Consider the following 16,188-nt stretch of genomic DNA (forward strand, 5'->3'; position numbering starts at 1 on the left):
CTGTTTCTGTGTGGTGAGGTAACCTATTGGACATATTATGCACCCAATGACAGACCCACTCAACAAGTCTTACGTTCACATACATTTATAGCCACATACACATTTTAAATACACAGCAACATCCATATGTCACTGACCCACTCATACATATGCACTCACACTTTTTGATGGCCATACTGGGGGGTATTCCAGCGTGGTTTAGTGACAAATCTGGCTAAGTTAACTCAGGTTAACAAGGGGTAAACCTCCTAATAGAAGAGCTGTATGGCTTCATTCTCCTTACAAAACAATGCCATAGGGCTCTTGTTGTAGGAGCTTTACTACTTACTCTGAGTTGACTTATCCAGGTTTGTCACTAAACCACGTACTTGGAATTCCGCCCTGGTCTCTGCATAGCTGTCAGACCTTTGATTCGAAGATTTGAAGCCACTTGTTCCTTCACCTCCATGAGCCGACCGATGCAGTAGTAAGTGACCTCACGCCAGGCCCGCCATCTTCCTGAGCAGGGCGGTCTGGTCCTGAGGGGTCATGGCCTCGTAGCTGGACAGTTGCAGAGAGAAGGTTGCATTCCCCGAGGTCAAAGTTCGCATGACCGTAGAGTAGCCCTGAGAGGCAAAGAGAAAGTGGAGATGTACTCACAGATGATGAGACAGATACGAAGCAACTTTGTCCATCCCGCAGGACATTTGCCATCCAGTGGTTTACAGTATGTGACATACAGAACAAGAAAACTATATGATGAAATGACAAGTCAATCCACCAGGATCTCTACAGGCTGGGAGCTAAAACTGAATGAATGGGTCATGTGCCAGTGGAGGAGTCTGGTTGCGTTTGCGCTATCCTGCCCTGACACAACCAACTAGGGCTGAAAGATTAATCAAAATCAAAGGCTGCGATTATTTGTGAAAGTAGTACAGGCTCTGACACAATGGTCAATACTGTCACTTTATGTTTTTTTACATTCATGTCACCCTTGTGTGACAGACAAGTCATGTCCATCAATTAGAGGAACTGTGACAAGCTAACTAAACAGATTTGTCCCACCCTTGGATTAATAGATCATGATAGCAGTTCATGATAGTTCACCATCATCTTAATTGGTAATGCTTCAACACATGTTATGAATGTATTATACAGTGAATCTTGAACTGCAGCTTGACTTATATCGCAAGTCAAATCACATCAATGCACAATTGCAACTGTCAGAAAAACTTAAATTAGATATTTTCCCCAAATTGTTGTTAAAACCCACCATCATTTCGGCCAGTGGAACCGTGGCCAGCAGGACCTTGTTGTCATGGCGACTCTGGACGTCCTGGATGGAGCCCCGTCGCTGCGCGAGGTCAGCTAGCACAGGGCTCAGTAGCTCCTCCCCAACAGTCACCTCCAGTGACATCACCGGCTCCAGGACCTGCCCACCAGCCTTCTTTAGCGCCTACACACACACACACACACAGACACACACTCAAACATCACAATCATTCAATACATTGTGCTCCCTAATTCTTCTTAAAGGCTCCAGGTTTAGAAATCATTGTAATGGTTAAATGACCTGTTGTGGCGAGAATGGCGAATTACCTAGTGCTCCCCCTACCGTCTCCTAGCGTAAAACCAGCCTGGCAAGATCTGCATCTGCACTAGCGTCCCGGCAAAGTCTGAATCAGGAAGTCCCGTGAGAAGCGAGAACGAGCGAGAAACACAAAATGCTTTAAATTATCTGGACATACACACTCTCCCCGGTTAGCCATGCCGGCTAGCTATAAGATGGCTTCATTTTTTAGATGTTCATCATGGCAGGGCCAGCGGAAAGACTAAAAAGACGGTTGTGAAATATGCACTCCAAAAGCTGTAGGGGGAGCTCCGTAGAGAAAAACGTGACAACAAAAGTGAGAGAATGGTGAAGAAACGTCTGGAGTTACAGAACAGCCCTTTGAACACTAAAGAAGATTATTTTCCTTTCATTACTCTTATTTTTCTCTCTCTCTCTCTCTCTCACACACACACACGGACACACACATACGGACACACATACACGCACGCGCACACACACACACACACACACACACACATCTTGAGCATGTTCATCATGGCAGAGCCAGCGGAAAGACCAAAAATGTTGTTGCAAAAGTGATGTTTGATGTGTGTTTGTATGTTTGATGTGTGATGTGTGTTTTGAATTTCCCCTTGGGGATCAACAAAGTATCTATCTATCTAAAAAGATGGTTGTGAAATATGCACCCCAAAGCTGTATAAGTATAAGTATATATACTCTTTTGATCCCGTGAGGGAAATTTGGTCTCTGCATTTATCCCAATCCGTGAATTAGTGAAACACACTCAGCACACAGTGAGGTGAAGCACACACTAATCCCGGCGCAGTAGGCTGCCTGCAACAACAGCGGCGCTCGGGGAGCAGTAAGGGGTTAGGTGCCTTGATCAAGCCGTGCCTACTGGTCGGGGTTTGAACCGGCAACCCTCCGGTTACAAGTCTGAAGCGCTAACCAGTAGGCCACGGCTGCCCCATGGGGAGCTCCATAGAGAAAAATACCACAACAAAAGTGAGAAATCGGTGAAGAAATGACTGGAGTTACAGAACGGCCCTTTGAACAGTCTAAAGAAGATTATTTTCCTTTCACTACTCTCCTTTTTCTCTCTCACACACACACACACACACACACACACCTTGAGCATGCAGCGCGACACACACGCTGCCACCATGGCCAGTGAAGTGCCCGGCTCCATGCTCACACTCTGAATCGTGGTGCTCACGCCCTGCATCGGGTACCCCAGCAACGGACCTGGAGACGCAAGAGAGGGACGACTCAAAAATAGCCATTGCAGGGTATTAATCTCTGAAACAGGTCAAGTTTAAAGAGTGTGACAGGTCAGGTTTACAATGAGCATGTGAGTGGCTAAAACAGGTCATGTTTGCTGTGTGCATGTGTGTGTGTGTATGTGGAGGGATTTAGGCTGGCGGCACCTGTTGGAAGTGACCCCCCGTCACCTTTCAGCCTCTGAGATCAGGGCTCATGGTTACCTTGGAGATAAGCGCTGTGCACGCCATTCTCCACGGCCTCCCGCAGCTCAGCAGGAAGCTGCAGCTCCACTTCCTCGTCCAGGTCAACGGCACAGGAAGAGGAGCATGATGGGTCGTCACTGGGGTGGACCGACAGAGTGACCGTGGCCACATGTCTCCGCTCCCCCACCGTGCGGTCCAGAGTGTCTGAAACGCACACACACGGATGCATGCACGCACACCAACACGCACACACAAACGGACTCATGCACGGATGCACGCACACACACGCGCGCACACACACACACACACACGGACGCATGCCCGCACGCACACACGCATGCACACACACACACGCACACACACACGCGCGCGCGCGCACACACACACACACACACACGCAGACATGAATTTCAAGTTCAAGTTACATTTGATACAGCAATACAGCAATCTGTGTCATCATCTCAAAGCACTTAAGAGACTGAAGATCCACTCTGAAATAAGAAGCCTTTGGTAACCTCAAAAAACGGATCCGTCATGGTAGGCCCAAGAGTCTCTGAAGCGATAATACCCCATCAGAGAGATATCTGCCTCATAAAGTTAATTTCTGTTGAGGACTTAAAAGATGTGTTTTGTGCTTGACAGGTGGAGGCTTGGTCTGGCTTCAGAAAGTAAAAGTCCTCATATGTATTCCAACTACTCACAAAACCAGATGATTCTAACTGGCACAGCCCTCAGCTAGGTAGATCAACTAATTTACTTTTAATTCTTTTCTGAAGCTGGGCTTTTACAACTCTAGGTGGTCACAGTATCAGAGTTCTACAGTACATCCGTGTTACCATAGCAACCTTTATGCTCAAGGGTGAGCAAGAGCAATCTAAGAAGTCAGGTGACTTACAAACCACACACGCCTACAACAGGTCAAGCATAATTTCAACCTTATATCATACATTTATGAGCTACTATAACCACAGTGCATGACAAAGTCTAAAGACACACACACACACAGACGGGGAGGGAGAAACTGACTCTTTTTTTACAATAGGGTAAAAGATCCCTGCACATACAAATTCTTCAAAATAGTTGATGAAAAGTAAATTGTCAAGATCATTTTCTTATCTTTTTTACCACTTATGGGGACACATGCATACAGCATACACACACTGATACACACACACTAGGGAAGAGGTTCTTTTTTTTGGGATTCCCCACTTTGGAGGTGGGGCATTTTCAAGTCCCACCTGACCCCATCAACCTGGCAAAATAGTAGCGTTAAAATATTATTATTATTTTTTTGCATTTTGGTTCCACGTTACATTTCCTGTCTCGGGCCGCTGGATCAGATGTTATTTTTTAATTTTTCTTGTCTAAATTTTACTAAACTAAAAACTAGTTTCCTCCTGTTCATCGCACCCCACTAGTGGGGCCCGCCCCACACTTTGAGAACCACTGCACTAGGGCAACCAGATTCCCTTGTGTGTGTGAAACACACAGACAGATACAGACACACCTGAGGATGGCATTCAAGCTAGAGAGAAAGTTGTGCACTTTAGTGCACCCTAGTGGTAAGGTTATGCAATGTTTACATTAAAATTACAATCCTATATCACACCAGCCCCATAAATTAACGGTCTAGACCAGTGTTTCCCAAACTTTTTTTCTGGGGACCCACTTTTTAAAAATGACAGACCATCGCGACCCATTTCACTTCAGATCTAACATGCAACCACCAATATTGTTTTAGGCCACAGGTTCTCAAACTTTTATATGCCCCCCCCCCCTAACCATTCTACACTGCCATATGTATACGTAATAGCGCCTAGGTCTGGCCTACTACCACTACTATTACAGGGATTGGTGATGCACTGACTCAGTTTCCCACAACTCTGCAATCTCAATTACACATGAAACAATTTTAAATATTTTCAAAGCTATAAAATTCTCGCTCAGTTTTGTACACACACAACCTCAGGTTTTCCTCATCCTGCTTTGAACACAGTTGTGTTGCATTTTGAACACCATCAGCGTGGAAAGTTACCTAAAAGATAGCGTTTTAATGCGCATCCGAGAGTTTGGGGATATTCTTGCATTCTATGCAATCGTCACTCTTCAACATAGTAAGCTGTTCCTGTATATTTAAAGAGAGATGTATAGGCTACGTTGCGTTACAGACAAATGGATCCATAACAGCGTTAATTCCGACGTAAACATAGCAAATAACTCAAGTCGTTATATTGTAGCCTATTTCTGGAGGTTTCTTTGGAAAGTTGGATCCGCATTGAATCCGCAAGTTAAACGTTTGCTTGTTTGTAGGCCTTATACTAAGGCTGTGTACATATTGATGTTGTGACAAGCTATGTTGTTGTAAGAATGTGAAATGAATAAATATCAGAACAAGAGGCTTTAGCGCAATAGCCAAAAGATAATAGAGTTTGTGAGGTGGAAAACAAGAGGAAATAATAGCTTTTAAAATGTCCATTTAAATTGTAGCCTTATATAATGCATTGGTGTGCATTTTAAATCCGAAATAATAAGGAATGTGAGGAGGCTGCTATTAACTTTAAAGAGTGCATCTACAATCAAAACTGTCAGCATATGACGCAAATTGAATAGCCATGCCCGGTATACGGATGTCTGCTTTAGTTGACAGCATGGTAACTAGATTTTAATCGGTCAACGGAAGCAGCTGTCCGTTAATATTTATGCTGATTCATGTCCCTTGCATTTTGCAACTGCGAGGTCCATAGTGGGCGCCCCACAGAAATGTTTCCTTTTGTGAGTAAGATGTACGCTGCCCCCTCTGTGACGCGTTCGCCCCCATTTTCAGAGCTATTCTAGGGCCGTCACTGTGGTAAACAAACTATATCCCAATAGAAAACTGATAGCTTTCCTGGTTAAATGGTATAAGCTAGGCCTATTACACAACATAAATTGTGCTGGCGACCCAAATAAAATCTCCTGCGACCCAGTCTTTGGGAACCAATGGTCTAGACTATTGGTAACTGAGGGGATAAGGGGGTGCAACTTGGCATAAGGGGGTTTCCTTGGTCACGGCTGGTTCCTTTAAACTGGTAAATGAAGCTACAGTCTACCATCTGACTGGCAGATTTGGGTTGACTTGTGATTGGCTGAGGTGGTGCTGAGCTGACCTGTGGTGGATGCCGATTGGAGGATGGTCTCCCGGTAGGCCACCTGCAGAGGGCCCAGGTGTGTCTCGATGCCGTACTCCCTCCTGATGCGATCGTGGATGATCTCAATGTGCAGTTCACCCATACCACACAGAACAGTCTGGTGAGGGAGGAGGAGGAAGAGAGAGAGATAGAGAGAGAGAGAGAGAGAGAGAGATAGAGAGAGAGAGAGAAGAGAGAGAGAAGAGAGAAAGAGAGAGAGAAGAGCCAATAGGGCAAGCTGCAATTTGATTCTGTAATTTAATGTTAAATGATTGAGTGTTTGTGTTTCTCTCTCTTTCTCTATGTGTGTGTGTGTGTACATGTGCGTTTGTGTGTTTACCTGTCCAGAGTCAGGATCTGTGCGGACCTTAAGACTGGGGTCCTCCCTCTGTAGGCAGGTTAGGGCATGGTCCAAGTCTACATACACACACATACACATACACACACACACACACACACACACACACACACACACACACAAAATTAGGGAAACATATCTCAGCATTAACTCATTGAATGCCAAGCTGGTTTTGGAAGCTTTGTCCTAGAGTGCCAGCAATCTAGACCATTTTTGATGATTTTTGTACAGCCACAGCTTGTTCTGTGTTATAGCTATGAACACATACAATGGCTCGTTTAAAAGGTGAGACTTTAAGCTCTCAGTGGGTGCAAACCGTGTATTTCTACATGCCTCTGTTCCTGAGAAATCCCAAGCTAAACAGTGGCTAGTTTTCATCAAAATCGCTATTTTTTTCTAGAAATGGAGATATAACGTCTTTCATGAAATATGAAGTGTTGTGAAGTGAAGTGAAGTGTAAACTTTCCGGGAAGTGATCAGCGAGACCTGGCAAGATGCCACCTAGTGATAGACCCACAAAAATGGCCTGGTTTTGACCTGACGTGCATCGTCACTGATTCGACCCAAAGCGGCAACCGAGTTATGATAAAATGTCCAGATAAAATGTCCAGATTGTGCGTTTTCGAGTTGAGTTTTCGATCGTCATATATTTCATTTCCATTCATCACAGAGTTCCCAAAATCACATATAAGGTGTGTTAGAGTGTCTAGTTTCGTAATTAAAAAAAAAAAAGCTAAAAACGTAATATTACGTTTTTGGCACTGAACGCATGGGAAGGAAAAATGTAATATTACGTTTTTGGCACTCAATGAGTTAAGATGACCCGACACACTGAGCTCAATGTGTTGGGTAGTGGCGCTGCTTTGGTGCCTCACCGGCCTGTTTGGCCATGGATGGCGGCTCTATGGAGCAGAAGAAGACGGGCTCTGGCACCTCCACCCCTGCCAGGACCAGCCCAGGGGCCTCCCTGCCGCCCGCTCCCCCAGCCGAGCCTCTCTGCTCCTGGGCCTCCTTCTGAGCACGCCGGCCTGCAGCCGCCGCAGACGCCCTGGAGGACACGATGGTGTCGCCCGTCACCGTCTGGGAAGAATGAAAAGTGAACACACACACACACACACACACACACACACACACACACACACACACACACAGACAAACATACACGTGCATATGTAAGTCAGGTCCTGTTTTATCAGTGACAATAACAGTGGATGTGTAGGTATGTGTAGTTTTATCAAGTGTATATGTTTTGCATACATTTGTGTATGTAGTACTGTGTACATTTGTGTACACATGTGATTGTCATGGTCATAAATTCAAACAGATCAAACGTGTATCTACGGCTGTGCATGTTCAAACACAGGCCAACCAATTATCCGGTAGCAATGCTGCCATTGCTCCATCATACTTATAGAGTGTGTGCATATGCGCGCGCGCGTATGTGCGTGTGTGCGTGCGTGCCTGTGCGTGTGTGTGTGTGTGTGTGTGTGTGTCACCTGTTTGAGTCCAACAGTGAGAGCAATGTTCCCTGCACTAAGGGAAGGAATCTCTACATGCTGGTCAGCAAATGGTAGCAGCAGACGACTCATCCTCTCCCTACAACACACGAGTGCAGCTATTAGAACATGAATAAGTTACCATACATATAAGCACATGAATCAGTTACCATACATAAAAGCACATGAATGTGTGCTTTTGAATTTCCCCTTGGGGATCAATAAAGTATCTATTTATCTATCTATCTATCTATCTATCTATCTATCTATCTATCTATCTATCTATCTGAATCAGTTACCATACGTATAAGCACATGAATCAGTTACCATACATATACACACATGAATCAGTTACCATAGATAGATAGATAGATAGATAGATAGATAGATAGATAGATAGACAGATAGATACTTTATTGATCTCCAAGGGTAAATTCAAGAACATACATATAAGAACATATACATATAAGCACATGAATCAGTTACCATACATATTATGATTCTATTCAAATCTAACCTCAGTACAGCTTTGGTATACATCTAATTATGCTAATGAGGGGCAGAGGAAGACTCTGGACAACATTAGGAGAGAGCGTGAACACAAAACACAACATAACATGGACACAACATGTGAGAATGCCGCTGGAGCATGCAGAGTAGTACATCTTATTACCAGCACATAGTGGCTGAGGTCAAAACACTGAAGTAAGCTGTGTTTATGTCTGCAGTGTCTTCAAAATGCAGTGTTTGTGAATTTCTTAATGAAAGAATTGAGACAGGACATACGTTCCGTTTCTGTTGATGTTGTGGACCGAGGACTGGGGCTTCATAGAACCGGAGTAGATGCGCAGGAACACCAGTGGACCTCTCTGTTTGTCGTGGATGACCTTAAAGGCCAACGCACACAGGTCATCTTTATACCAGCGTCTGTAAACACAACACTCTCTTTTCAGTATAAGAATATCAACCGTTGTATATCAACTTGATTATTAAATATCAATAGATTGTTAAATTCAAGAGGCACCTAATCCAAATCCTATTTTGTGCGCCTGCTGCACTTTGCATCTTCACAGAGGCGCCCCGAGTGCCTCAAATTGAAAAAAAAAGTTCAACTCAGTGGAAAAGCGCCCAACTTCACTTGCGTTTTACAAGTAGCAAACCACCCCGCGTGATCGCACTCTACAACCTGCAGTGGAGAGGGTAACCTTGAACAGGACCATAAAACACAAAGCTATTTTAAACTGGTCTACAGTGTTAGATCAGTCTTGATATTGCTCATATACTAATAAATACTACTGCAAGTTAGACAGTTTCACAAAAATAAAGACTGACTCGTTTTGGACTAAAGAAACGTTTGATCAGTGCCAGATGGTGTGCTAGCTGCTTCTGTCTGTGCTGTCCACTGGTGTAAATATGGTGTGCTAGCTTATTCTCTGTGCTGTCCGATGGTGTAAATATGGTATGTTAGCTCCTTCTGTCTGTGCTGTCTGATGGTGTACATATGGTGTGCTAGCTCCTTCGGTCTGTGCTGTCCAATGGTGTAAATATGGTGTGCTAGCTCCTTCTCTGTGCTGTCCGATGGTGTAAATATGGTGTGCTAGCTCATTCTCTGTGCTCTCTGATGGTGTAAATATGGTCTGTGGCGGTTGAACGCACACCAGATCGTGATGCCTCTCGTCGGGCGCAGGCAGGTAGAGGGTGATGGCGTCCAGGAGGGGCTGCACACCTTTGTTCTTCAGGGCACTGCCCACCAGGACGGGCACACCTCTCCGTGCCAGTGTGATCCGCCGCACAGCCTGCTGAAGCTGCAACACGCACGCACGCACGCACACAAGATCAAAACAATTAAACAAACATTAACACTCACATACTTACACTAAAAAAAGACCAGAATGCACACACCAGGGATGGGAATTAGCACGAGTCCACATATGCTGATAAAATATGAAAGAGGCTGGTAGATTTCCAATTTGATTTACTATTGAATGGCTTGTGAATTTTACCATTAATTTTGCACTGGCTGAAGATTGAAGATTAAAAGAACATTTTAAAAAGTTAATTTTCCATCCCTGCCACTCTCACACACACACACACAGAGACAGACAGACACAGACAGACACACATACACACACACACACACACACACACACACACACACACACACACACACAGTACAGTGTTGTTTTCCCCACTCACCTTCTCTGGAGGAACAGCATCAAAGTCCTCACTGAACTCCCCCAACAGCAGTTCAGCAAACTCATCATCGAGATCTGCCACCTGAGCGCGTGCACGCACACACACACACACACACACACACACACACACACACACACACACACCCTCACTAACAATCCACAGTCGCAATTCTAAACTAAATCATGGTTTTTCACTAATCCATTAATCAACTTTAGAATGTGTACATTATCCCAGTATCACACTATGTTACGATATATTTAACCATACATTTAATCATATATTTAACTTGGACTACAATGAATTTATTTTGGTGCATTTGTCAACATCAAAACATAGATTAGGTGTGAGGCGCTGACTGTACCTGTCAGGTGTGTGGTAATGTAGACACTGACTACACCTGTCAGGTGTGTGATAAGGGAGGTTCTGACTTCACCAGTCAGGTGAGTGGCAATGGAGGCTCTGTCTGCACCCGTCAGGTGTGTGGTAATGGAGGTACTGACTGCTGTCAGTTGTGTGGTAATGGAGGTACTGACTGGTGTCAGGTATTTGCTAAGGCCATCCTTAAAAATATTTTCGTTTGCCGTAACCCGACCGACCCTGTCAATTTAGAACCGACCCAAATATTTATTTTTTTCCCCTTTTAGTCCGACCGACTTGCCGGTTGTAAACTTGCGTTAATACCGACCGATTGTTTTTTTTTTTACTCTAAACAACCAATACAAATGCAATAAAATAATATTTCTTTTAGTAGGCCCAAGTATTGTGAATATAAATTGTCTACATGCAAACGTGGCTCACTTAAAAAAAAAAAACCTGTGGCGTCATCTCTACACCATTGGTTTTACGCATGTCACACTATGGCCTACGCTTCGTTTCATTCACACAAACTGATGACGCTTTTACTTGGCACGAAGTTCTGGAAGAACTGTGGCCAGATCTTTTCTCATCCCTTCTCGCCCTAGTCTAACGGTGACCGTGTCGGAGTATTGAAATTGGTTGTGGTCTATTCAGCATTTCTCAAAATATGGGTCCGCAACATGGAGACTGCTGGTCCGCGGAGTCGTGGAGTGAAATTAGGCCCGGTGCTTCATCTGATAATTTGCTGCGCAGTTGATCAAGAAACCGCGGATCGACGAAAAAAGAAAACAAACGTTTCTGCTATCGATGTCATTAAACATGGAGCCCTACAATTAAGTGGTGGTATGAGCATTCATTCAATGCGCGTCTGCGCGAGAGAAACTGAAACTAATCGATAACGTTGGTATCAAAGCTCCGCTTAAACCTGTTGGAAGGCTATTTATTTATTTAACGAAACTTAATAGAACGACGTTGTTTTTTGGAACTTCCTTAGAAACAGAGCAGAGACTGTATAATACACTGTATAGCATTGAGTATTGTATAGTCAAATTTCAATATAACGTGGCCAAGAGCTATTGTAGCCTTCTTTCTGGGTACATGTAGATGAGCCCTATGACCCAAAAGTCTGCCATGACCGGGCCTCAGGTCAAAGAAGTTTGAGAAAGGCTGGTCTATATAACCTGCATCAGAATGAGGTTTGCAATGGTGCGCCTGAAGGCACGGGTTGAAGACCCAGTCAGTTACGTCACGATATGCACATTTGTGTAAATTCATTCCTACGTAATCACCATGACCAAAATTGTACTTTTTTTTTTACTTTGAATCTTGAAAAAAAAATATATTGACCTACCTACCGACCCATTTTTATTTTTTTTTGGCTGTTACTGCAAACAAAAATATTTTTAAGGATGGCCTAATGGATGTACTGACTACACCTGTCAGGTGTGTGGCTCACCTGTTCTATGAGGGCCCCTCTGGCATCGTTGGTCTGTTCAAGCAGCTCTGGGTCGTCCCCTGGCCCCAGGGCCGTCACCTCAAACGTCCGGCCATCATCCTCACGTCCTCTAGGCCGCCAGGTCATCCGTTGCTTGGTGACCAGGTCCACCAGCCCACTGAAGCTCCTCCCAGTGCCGATGGGAATCTGACAGGAAGTACAGTATGACAGACACTGTGACATCACCACCTCAGCATCCTCTACAGTGTAGTGTTCCATCTAGACCCTGGGAAAATGTTTGATGTTTGAATGGCTATCATGTATGCTGTCAACTAATATCTACATGTACGTGTTATCATTTATCTTTATTCAAATATTATTTATACCTATTGTGATAACAAATGATTTATGTAACAGAAGATTTCCTTCTTCACCAGGAATAATAGGACAGTATATGATTGTACATTAAGTATGTGAATATATAAAGCGTGACTGTAGAGGACAGTGGTACCTGCAGCAGGACTGGGTTGGCCTTCAGTTTGTCCTTGATGCTCTGGATGGAGAAGCTCAGGCTGAGGAGAGACATTTAAACAGATGCAGTTTCAACCCTGACCTATGACCTCTGACCTCCACCAGAACCTCAAGGAATCTAATCAGGCGATTGGCTGATAACAGATTATCCTACAATGTTCTAATCTACATTGTCCTGCATTGTCCTACCTTTCTTCTACATTTCCTTATGCTTAATCTACGTATTAAGGTACAGATGTTTGAGAGCTGTAAAAGTGCTCGAAAGTGAAAACAGTTTGTGTGTGTGTGTGTGCGTGTGTTTGTGTGTGAGAATATGTGTGTGTGTGTCTGTTTGTGTGTGTGTGTGTGTGTGTGTGTGTGTGTGTGTGTGAGAGAGAGTGTTTGTGTGTGTGAGAGTGTTTGTGTGTGTGTGTGTGTGTGTGTGTGAGAGTGAGAGTGAGAGAGAGAGACAGTGTGTGTATGTGAGTATTACCTGGCTCCAGGCTTGTCCATCTTGTTCAAAAAGCACACGCAAGGCACTTCATGCTTGTCTGCCTGCCGCCAAACAGTCAAGGTTTGGGCCTTGCAAACACAAACACACAAACACACACACACACACACACAGATTGAGATGAGCATCCCCAGGCCTGTCCACTAGCTGCAGATGTTTACTACACTAGGCATATGTGTCCATGTGTGAGGTGCTGCTGCTCCTCATCCAGGGTTCCCACTAAGTCAAATGTAAAATTCTATGACTTTTGCCTCACAAAAAAACTGAATTTCCATGACTTACTATAGTATTTACTAACGTGTAGCATTCAAGAATATTTGACTTTTTAGAGTGGGAGATGAATAAATGGCCATTGAATAAACAAAGTTGGGATACTCAAAGAAGCAGTAAAGCAAATAACCAAATATACACCAGTTCTGCGTAGAAATATTTGTATTAATGTATTTTGGCAAGTACATTTTAAACTGCCACAACAAAATTCCCTGATATTCCATGACTTTGACCCAAACATTATAAAATTCCCTGAATTTCCATGTCCATGAATAGACTTTCCAAAATTCCATGATATTCCATGAAATTCCATGACCCGTGGGAACCAGCTCACCTCCACCCCTGCTGAGGCGTCGAACACGGCCACAGCCCCGTCCAGCACTCTCAGCGCTCTCTCCACCTCCAGGGTGAAGTCCACGTGCCCTACAGCAACACAGCACCACCTTCATTACGATGACAATAAGACCAGGGATAACAAACTTCAAAACTAGTCAATCTCAGATGATCTAGTATAAGTATAAGTATATATACTTTTTTGATCCCAATGCATTTATCCCAATCTGTGAATTAGCGAAACACACTCAGCACACAGTGAGGTGAAGCACACACTAATCCCGAAGCAGTGAGCTGCCTGCTACAGCGGCGCTCGGGGAGCAGATCTAGCACTGTTTTGGACAGAACATGCACTAGAAAGAATCATACTGTACATGTTGTCCTGATTCAGTACAAACAATCATAAAACTGCCATCAAATAATACTCCCGCAAAATAGCCTCAATCCAGCTTGAATTTATCTTTATCACAAGAAGCAGGAGCATCAATGCCAACCTGGAGCAACCTTTAACTTTGGCCACATACAGAGGCTATACAGGCAAAACAGACAGAGCGAAGACGAACAGCAGACCACGCTGAAACTATCAGCAGCAGCGTCATTTTGATACTGCAGTTATGTAAAGCACATTGAGTTATGTAAAGCAAATTTGAATGACCTCTGTGTATGAAATGCGCTATGGACCCTTTCAACAAGGTAAACAAAAACAATGCTTGAACGTTCTATTCGGGCCCCAATCTACTTCCTCTGCATTAAGATAACATATGGAATGTTAAAAAGGAAGTCTTGTGGGGCCAACTATGATGCTGATAATGGAACTCTCTTGAAAGGGTCCATATAAATAAACTTGACTTGACTTGGCAGTCAGGGAGGGAGGATAAAGAAGGATCACAGATCAAAATGGACACAAATGATATGAGGGGCACCTGGTGTGTCTATGAGGTTGATCCTGTGCTGTTTCCAGTCGAAGGTGACGGCTGCTGATTGGATGGTGATTCCCCTCTCTCTCTCCTGGGCCATGTAGTCCGTCACCGTGTCCCCATCATCCACATCTGAGCGGGGAAAAGACAGAGAAGAGAGAGTCCTACAGGGTCTGAGAATAGGTTGAGATAATACTGTGGACATCAAAGTAGACAGTTATGGGAAGTTCATGACAAGAGGTAAGTTCAGTTCCCAGATGAGAAATGATCACTAACCCTCCATAGGTGCACCTGAGGATATGCAATCTCTCATTTATGAAAAATGGTGATGTTTTTTGGGCCAAAAGATAGCTCCATCTCCATGTTTGACCATGTTCTGGCTGTACCAGGCTACACTACAGTCCTGCCTAGCATAGTAGCCATACTGCTTAAATACTTTAGGCTATTTATCCAGACAACATTCTCATCACTCTCCAACATCATCAGGAAGGTAGCCCACTATGCTCTGTAGCCCCAACCTGTGGGGGGCCAAAATGTCATGTTTACTAACCGCCCAACGCTCTGATGTAGCCGGAGTAAAAGAGCATCCTCTCCGTGGTAGTGGTTTTCCCTGCGTCGATGTGCGCCATGATGCCGATGTTTCTGATTCTATTTGAAAAAAAAAATGGGATGTTTATTTACTATTTGTGGCATTTTGATTTAGTCCCTTATTTAATATAATCAATATGACAGGCATACTTTGATATATCCGGGGTGACCACTTGTCGTGGAGATTTGACATCATCTGTTGAAACAAAACAAAGTCATGTTTAGCTCTATAAAGTTCAGAGGGGGAAATAGCTTAAGTTAGCTCCATCAGTTTGTTGTGGGTTAAGGGGCACATTGGACACACCTGGCAAAGATCGGTAGCTTCTTTTCCCCTGCCATCTACACCCGAGCGTTTGAGCTCCATTCTTGCAGGAGCAGGCATACTGCAGGATGCAACACAATACATTTGTGTCGATTAGCGAGATGCTACCAAAGAGTATCAAACATACTCTGATGCTACTTGTTAGATATCCTAAGGTTAAATGAATGACTCTATCGGCTACAGCCACACTAACAAGCAAGCTCTAACGTTATCACTTACCGCACGCAAAATGCTAAATGTTACACCAAATCGCATAGTCTATCCTTTCAGGGTATTTACGGATATGATATTTGAAGATTCATATCCAAAGTCTGTTCATATTCATGGACTAGAGCAGATCCGTCAAACTTCATCCACTGACATGTCCCTGCTCACGTTAGGTAAATACAGTGTAACTGTAACACATGCACACAGGAAACAAGGAACTGTGTATTTTGTTCCAAGAGCGTATTCGTTCCTGGCTGCCCAGTGGACGGACATAGCAATTTGATGACAGCCAGACATGGGCAGTATTTTAATTATATGTATTTTAAATACGTATTTAATTACTTTAGCGTATTGTGTAATTAGTCTTTTGCAGGATTGGAACAAATCTAATGTAGTTTGTAACAAAATACTTAGAGGGATTGTATTTAGAGTAGGCTATTTCAAATACTTAAATACTTAAGAAAATCTGTAATTTTTTCTCTAATAAGCCAACATTTCATCAC

At 43.8% G+C, this 16,188-nt stretch overlaps 1 protein-coding gene across 1 annotated transcript; it reads right to left on the minus strand.

Annotated features, from left to right (window-relative positions):
* Window positions 1-69: 69 nt before the first annotated feature.
* On the minus strand, window positions 70-15,870 carry gfm2 (GTP dependent ribosome recycling factor mitochondrial 2). The gene is made up of 20 exons (XM_042059416.1): window positions 15,698-15,870; window positions 15,461-15,539; window positions 15,307-15,352; window positions 15,119-15,216; window positions 14,575-14,700; window positions 13,653-13,741; window positions 13,031-13,119; window positions 12,539-12,599; window positions 12,049-12,234; window positions 10,236-10,316; window positions 9,696-9,844; window positions 8,826-8,966; window positions 8,040-8,139; window positions 7,419-7,623; window positions 6,526-6,602; window positions 6,165-6,303; window positions 3,037-3,222; window positions 2,682-2,797; window positions 1,253-1,435; window positions 70-605 (listed from the first exon to the last, which is right to left on the minus strand). Exons 1-20 carry the CDS (start codon window positions 15,731-15,733, stop codon window positions 477-479), a joined length of 2,316 nt encoding a protein of 771 aa, XP_041915350.1. The 5' UTR covers window positions 15,734-15,870; the 3' UTR covers window positions 70-476.
* Window positions 15,871-16,188: the final 318 nt, after the last annotated feature.

The sequence above is a fragment of the Alosa sapidissima genome, chromosome 13 (assembly GCF_018492685.1).
Source record: "Alosa sapidissima isolate fAloSap1 chromosome 13, fAloSap1.pri, whole genome shotgun sequence".
In the NCBI taxonomy this organism is placed as follows: Eukaryota; Metazoa; Chordata; class Actinopteri; order Clupeiformes; family Clupeidae; genus Alosa; species Alosa sapidissima.

Excerpts from the sequence above, each read along its gene's own strand:
- gfm2 (XM_042059416.1), bottom strand. The coding sequence starts at position 15,733 with ATGCGATTTGGTGTAACATTTAGCATTTTGCGTGCG. Across the intron at positions 14,701-15,118 it reads CTACATCAGAGCGTTGGGCG|ATGTGGATGATGGGGACACG; the intron begins GTTAGTAAACAT and ends TTCCCCGCTCAG. Across the intron at positions 12,235-12,538 it reads CCAACCCAGTCCTGCTGCAG|ATTCCCATCGGCACTGGGAG; the intron begins GTACCACTGTCC and ends ACTTCCTGTCAG.